This window comes from Gadus macrocephalus, chromosome 5 (assembly GCF_031168955.1).
Source record: "Gadus macrocephalus chromosome 5, ASM3116895v1".
Taxonomy (NCBI): domain Eukaryota; kingdom Metazoa; phylum Chordata; class Actinopteri; order Gadiformes; family Gadidae; genus Gadus; species Gadus macrocephalus.
Window position 1 is genome coordinate 20918984 of NC_082386.1, and position 7500 is coordinate 20926483.

The 7500-nt window shown below is 47.3% G+C and overlaps 1 protein-coding gene across 2 annotated transcripts in view; it reads right to left on the reverse strand.

Annotated features, from left to right (window-relative positions):
- Window positions 1–860: 860 nt before the first annotated feature.
- Window positions 861–7500, reverse strand: part of jade1 (jade family PHD finger 1) — a 16911-nt gene continuing 10271 nt past the window's right edge. Inside the window, exons 7-12 of one of the 2 annotated variants that reach the window (XM_060051451.1) lie at window positions 6354–6521; window positions 5409–5525; window positions 4354–4848; window positions 4166–4277; window positions 2561–2639; window positions 861–2524 (exon numbers count right to left, since the gene is read on the reverse strand). In XM_060051451.1, the coding sequence (XP_059907434.1) occupies window positions 1876–2524; window positions 2561–2639; window positions 4166–4277; window positions 4354–4848; window positions 5409–5525; window positions 6354–6521 (1620 nt within the window). In that variant the 3' untranslated portion in view covers window positions 861–1875. Of the gene's footprint in view, window positions 2640–4165; window positions 4278–4353; window positions 4849–5408; window positions 5526–6353; window positions 6522–7500 lie in introns of both variants that reach the window. The other variant, XM_060051450.1, reaches the window with a different exon arrangement.

Consider the following 7500-nt stretch of genomic DNA (forward strand, 5'->3'; position numbering starts at 1 on the left):
CACATTGAATTCATAACATTGAAATGTTGTAGGCCTACTTTGAAAACAAGGTTATCTGATGTATGGCATACATTAATTTAGACACACATAAAAAACACTATTATCTATTAAATGTTCATAAGGCTCCTCATATTCAAGTGGTCAAAACACTATAAATAGTCTTTATTATAATATATATTATATTTTCATGAGACTCATTCGACTGGGCAAATTAGGGACCAGAAAACTCAAGCTGAAGTCAGGCCTAAGCAATTGAGACGGATTATAATCAATCCGGCCGCTGTCATTGAACCTGTCATATTGTGTTATTCAAATATGCATAACTACGATAACTGACCTAAAGCCCACGAGTCATAAGTATCGTATTTTGACCACTTCGATTTTAAGTCATGAATATCGTATTTCCAACACGTCGATACGAGTCATGAATATCGGATTTTGTGCAAACCTAGGTTTGCCAGATTGCTGATTAAAAGTTAACGACTCACCAGTCTCCCACCATCATAAACCAGTGTGTGGTCACTAGTCTCCCACCATCATAAACCAGTGTGTGGTCACTAGTCTCCCACCAGTATAAACCAGTGTGTGGTCACTAGTCTCCCACCAGTATAAACCAGTGTGTGGTCACTAGTCTCCCACCATCATAAACCAGTGTGTGGTCACTAGTCTCCCACCAGTATAAACCAGTGTGTGGTCACTAGTCTCCCACCAGTATAAACCAGTGTGTGGTCACTAGTCTCCCACCAGTATAAACCAGTGTGTTGTCCCGCTGGTTGGTGTTTAGGGTAAACCGCACTCAGAAAAAAATTCAAACCACTCCATTGAAGTGGAAAACTGCTGAAATGTATTCTTAAAGGGAAAACATTTAGAAATGTTTTATTTTGCATAAGAGTTCAGCAGCAGGTGAAAGTACAAAATTAGTATTCAGTGTAAAAATATCTGAACTCACAGTCCTCTGATAGTGCAAACATTAAAGGTTAAACACAAAGGTTATACACAATAAAGCCCACATGTAAGACCTAATGCATTAAAGACTTAAGGCATAAAGACTTGAAGCATAAAGACTCAAGGCATTAAAGACTAAACGCATTGAACAGTCCCTCCAGAAAAACGTGATTATGCGATCGCATAATTCAACGCACAATCAGCCAAAGTCTGCATATTCATGCGGGGGCCGCATTTTTTCAAATATGCCGCACTTTCACCGCATAAATTGCAGATTTCCGCGCAAAATATGCAGGGCGTGCATGATTTCATAATCCCTGCATTTCCGTTGCAAAAAAGTCACATATCTTAGCAGAAAGTTGAAAAATGTTGCGTTTACTTCACACAGAGAGCAGCCATTTGCCCCTGTTGCCATGGGAACGTTATGAAGTGACATAATTACGCGATGTGAACGTCATCGAAAAGCTGCATTTTCGCAAGTTCCCGCATTTTGTCGCAAGTTCCCGCAATTTCATTGCATAAAATTGCTTAAATATGCCGCATATTTCATCACATTTAAGTTAGGCACTATGGCAGGGCGAAGAGGCTCATGATTCAGCTTGTTTATCAGAGCTGTGAACGACGGACATGAAGAAGTCCTTGATTCTTCTTCTACGCTAAACTGATGCTGGCATTCCAGAACGAACACCACTTCCCCGAGCAGACAGTAGCCAAACTAGCAGTTAGCTCTTTAGTAGCATGTAGCTCCTTAACCAGCAGGCAGGACTTCATGGCAGCTGGACAATCCTTCTCCTCGAAATTAATGAAAATAAAATAAAGTAAAATATTTCCCAAATTTGTACACATCTTACAAATTAACATAAATATGGGCTGGGTTCTGTCGGAGACGTCTCATTGGACACGGCTAGGACGATAGGCTCCGCCCTCTCGTCAAGACGCCAGCACGCCCTGCCGGATGATGTGGTTGCCGTAGCGACGGCCGAGCGTGGCGTCCCTTCTCAGCTGGTGGGAGTGACATCGCTTCGGGCTGGGCTCCGCCTCCTGGCCGCCGGGCTCCGCCCCCTGCCCGGTGGGCGGGGCCCCGGGGGGCGCGGCCCCGGAGCGGAGGCGGGTCCGGGGGGCCTCGGGGCTCGGGAGTTCCGAGGGGGGGGGTCTCTCCGCCCTCTTGGGGATCCTGAACTTGCCCCAGTTCTTCAGCTGGCTGCAGGTGGTGCTGCAGGTGGAGCCGGGGGGCGGGTGGAGCAGGCGGATGTCCACCAGCCGGACGCACACCGTCTTATCCAGGCGCCGGGGGGCGGGGCCCTCTGAGGCCTTCCTCCTCCTCCCCTCCTCCTCCTCCTCCTCCCCGGCCCCCCCCCGCCGGGCCCCCTCCGGGACCGGGGACCCCCGCCCGGGGCCCCTGCGGCCCTCGGGGAGGGCGCCCTGGCTCTGGTCGGGGGCGGGCTGTCTGGCGCTCCTGCTCCCGGACCCCTTGGCGCCGTGGGGAGGAGAGGCTGGGGAGCTCCTCCCTCTGGTCCTCCTGTCGGGCCTCAGCCTCCGGCCCTTGGAGGCGGAGGAGGTGGAGGAGGTGGAGGAGGTGGTGGAGGAGGTGGAGGAGGTGGAGGTGGTGGAGGAGGTGGTGGAGGAGGTGGTGGAGGAGGTGGAGGAGGAGCCCTCCGAGAGGTTCTGGTCCGGGTCCGTGGCCGAAGGATCGGCTGAGGAACACAAGAGGCAGAAGATCATCAGACTGCACTGCCTGACTGAGTTAAACTGACTTACAGATTACACAGGTTAAACTGACCTAACTGACTGTATTTAACACAGGTTAAACTGACCTAACTGACTGTATTTAACACAGGTTAAACTGACCTAACTGACTGTATTTAACACAGGTTAAACTGACCTAACTGACTGTATTTAACACAGGTTAAACTGACCTAACAGACTGTATTTAACACAGGTTAAACTGACCTAACTGACTGTATTTAACACAGGTTAAACTGACCTAACTGACTGTATTTAACACAGGTTAAACTGACCTAACTGACTGTATTTAACACAGGTTAAACTGACCTAACATAGGCTGTATTTAACACAGGTTAAACTGACCTAACTGACTGTATTTAACACAGGTTAAACTGACCTAACTGACTGTATTTAACACAGGTTAAACTGACCTAACTGACTGTATTTAACACAGGTTAAACTGACCTAACTGACTGTATTTAACACAGGTTAAACTGACCTAACTGACTGTATTTAACACAGGTTAAACTGACCTAACTGACTGTATTTAACACAGGTTAAACTGACCTAACTGACTGTATTTAACACAGGTTAAACTGACCTAACATAGGCTGTATTTAACACAGGTTAAACTGACCTAACATAGGCTGTATTTAACACAGGTTAAACTGACCTAACATAGGCTGTATTTAACACAGGTTAAACTGACCTAACATGGGCTGTATTTAACACAGGTTAAACTGACCTAACATAGGCTGTATTTAACACAGGTTAAACTGACCTAACATAGGCTGTATTTAACACAGGTTAAACTGACCTAACATAGGCTGTATTTAACACAGGTTAAACTGACCTAACATAGGCTGTATTTAACACAGGTTAAACTGACCTAACATAGGCTGTATTTAACACAGGTTAAACTGACCTAACTGACTGTATTTAACACAGGTTAAACTGACCTAACTGACTGTATTTAACACAGGTTAAACTGACCTAACTGACTGTATTTAACACAGGTTAAACTGACCTAACATAGGCTGTATTTAACACAGGTTAAACTGACCTAACATAGACTGTATTTAACACAGGTTAAACTGACCTAACATGGGCTGTATTTAACACAGGTTAAACTGACCTAACATAGACTGTATTTAACACAGGTTAAACTGACCTAACATAGGCTGTATTTAACACAGGTTAAACTGACCTAACATGGGCTGTATTTAACACAGGTTAAACTGACCTAAAATAGGCTGTATTTAACACAGGTTAAACTGACCTAACATAGGCTGTATTTAACACAGGTTAAACTGACCTAACATAGGCTGTATTTAACACAGGTTAAACTGACCTAACATAGGCTGTATTTAACACAGGTTAAACTGACCTAACATAGGCTGTATTTAACACAGGTTAAACTGACCTAACATAGGCTGTATTTAACACAGGTTAAACTGACCTAACATAGGCTGTATTTAACACAGGTTAAACTGACCACTGAGCTGCTCCAGCAGGAGGAGCTGCTTGTGGAACATCTGCTCCTGGAGGCGGCAGAGCGACCTCTTCATCTTCTCCCTCCTGGTCACCATGTAGCTCAGGTTCCTCACCTGGGGAGCAGAGGTCACAGGTCAACCCGGGGTCAGAGTGGGGGTCAGTGTGGCGTCAGGGAGGGGTCAGACCTACCCTCTCCAGGTCCTGCCGGAGGTGGGTGAAGAGCTGGAGGCGCCTCAGCAGCACCTCCTGCTCGCGGCGGGCTAGGCTCTCCTCCTCCTCCTTCTTGGGGGTGAGGAGCGGCTGGTTGAAGTTGGCTTTGCGCTTCAGCTTCCAGTACTGGAACAGGAAGTCCACCAGCTCGGCCGACAGCCGCAGCCGCTCCGCCACCTCCTCCGCCGCCACGAACGCCGGGAACTCCTCCTCCAGCTGCTGCAGCTTCAGTTGCCGGAGGTTCCCCCTCTTCTTGTCCTCCTGCTCGTCCTCTTCGCCTCTCACCCGGCCCCTCCTCCAGCTCCTCTTGTCGGCCCCGCCCTCCTCCTCCTCCTCCTCCTCCGGGCCCGAGTGTTTGGGGCAGAAGGACTTGAACTTGACCTCGTCTTCCTCGGTGAGGAAGGTGATCATCTTCAGCTTGTTCTTGAGGCCGCAGGTCACGTGGAATGCGACGCGGCAGTTCTTAGCCGAGCACTGAGGAGGAGGAGCATGTTAAACCACGCTAACATAGGAGCTACCATGTTAGCACTGAGGAGAAGGAGCATGTTAAACCACGCTAACATAGGAGCTACCATGTTAGCACTGAGGAGGAGACGCATGTTAAACCACGCTAACATAGGAGCTACCATGTTAGCACTGAGGAGGAGACGCATGTTAAACCACGCTAACATAGGAGCTACCATGTTAGCACTGAGGAGGAGGAGCATGTTAAACCACGCTAACATAGGAGCTACCATGTTAGCACTGAGGAGGAGACGCATGTTAAACCACGCTAACATAGGAGCTACCATGTTAGCACTGAGGAGGAGATGCATGTTAAACCACGCTAACATACTAGCTACCATCTTAGCACTGAGGAGGAGGAGCATGGTAAACCATGCTAACATACTAGCATGCTAAAATGATGGCACGTTCACATACTAACCCCCTGGTTCGACATGTTAACATAATAGCTGCAGAGCGTCAGGCCAGACTACGGTGCCGGTACCATGGCGGGCCTTGTAAGCCTGGTATCCCAGCATGCCGTGCGGTACCTGTATGCAGGCCCCGGTCTTGTCCTGGCAGACGCAGCAGAGCAGGGCCCAGCGGCTGCTGGGGATGTGGGACACGTTGGTGATGGGCTCCATCTTCTCTGGGTTCCCGATGCTCACCTGCAACACGGTCACCGACGGTTACCAACACACCCACCACCGGGTTACCAACACACCCACAACCGGGTTACCATCACACCCACAACCGGGTTACCAACACACCTACAGCATGGCTACCATAGTAACCAAGGCAGCGACAACACGGTAACCAGTTACCAACACACTTACAACATGGTTACCATAGTTACCATGGCAGCGACAACATGGTAACCAGTTACCAATACACTTACAACATGGCTACTATAATTACCATATAGTTCTTTTTTGGTTTTCTTTTTATGCATTATTTGAAAAAAATATCGCGAGAACACGCGTCATCGTGGGACGCCAATATCGTCATCGCGATAAAAATTTGATATATTGTGCAGCCCTATTACAAACACACCTATAACAAGGTTACCATAGTTACTAACACACCAACAAGGTTACCATCACCATCGCTGCGACAGCATGGTAACCATAGTTACAAACACACCTAAAAACATGGCTACCATAGATACCAAGACAGCGACAGCATGGTAACCATAGTTACAAACACACCTACAACATAGCTACCATAGTTACCGAGACAGCAACAGCATGGTAACCATAGTTACAAACACACTTACAACTTGGCTACCATAGTTACAGAGACAGCAACAGCATGGTAACCATAGTTACAAACACACCTACAACGTGGCTACCATAGTTACCGAGACAGCAACAGCATGGTAACCATAGTTACAAACACACCTACAACATGGCTGGCACGCCTTCATATTTGGTGATTATTTTTAAGATATATCATATTTATTCCATCACATCGATCTAGCGGGGGTCTGCGTGTACCTCAGGGATCCAGAGGGCGCAGCTGACGTGGGCCCACTTGGTCCCGCTGCGCGTGGGCTTCATGGCCCCGCCCCTCTGGGGACACAGCTGGCAGCGAGGGGACAAACCCAGCGCACACGTCCGGCACAGCCAGCTGCCCTCGGGAACCTTCTGGATCCCGTAGCACGCCTGGGGGCACAACACACCACGTTATAACACGCCTGGGGACACAACACACCACGTTATAACTAGGGATGCACCGAAATGAAAATTCTTGGCCGAAACCGAAACCGAATATACTGAAACAGTGTAAACCGAATACCGAATGTGGCTTTTACTGTTTTTCATTCATTTTGCTTTAATTTTTCACCATTGCATAAATCAAACAATTAAATGTCCTTTATTAACTTTTTTGTCTTGCTTTTCAATAAAAAAAATCAATTACAAATTTGATACAAAATATTTATTAATTTTTTTTTAATTTTTCTAACATTCCAGCAGACCTTATAGCAAGAATTTAAGAACAATGTACCTTTAAATAAATGAGCAAAACAATATTATTATTCTTTTTTAAAAAAAAATTAAATAAAAATGTTCGGTGGATTATGTTCAGCCTTTTTACTCCTTCGGCCGAAACCGAACATTATGTTTTGGGCCATTTTCGGCCGAACATGTTCGGTGGCCCGAATATTCGGTGCATCCCTAGTTATAACACGCCTGGGGTCAGGTCATGACACATGTAATAACACGCCACATGTATCTAAACCTCCTCCTCCCTACATTCTCTCACCTCCTCCTCCCTACATTCTCTCACCTCCTCCTCCCAATATTCTCCCACCTCCTCCTCCCTATATTCTCCCACCTCCTCCTCCCTACATTCTCTCACCTCCTCCTCCCTATATTCTCTCACCTCCTCCTCCCTATATTCTCTCACCTCCTCCTCCCTATATTCTCCCACCTCCTCCTCCCTATATTCTCTCACCTCCTCCTCCCTATATTCTCTCACCTCCTCCTCCCTATATTCTCCCACCTCCTCCTCCCTATATTCTCTCACCTCCTCCTCCCTATATTCTCTCACCTCCTCCTCCCTACATTCTCTCACCTCCTCCTCCCTATATTCTCTCACCTCCTCCTCCCTATATTCTCTCACCTCCTCCTCCCTATATTC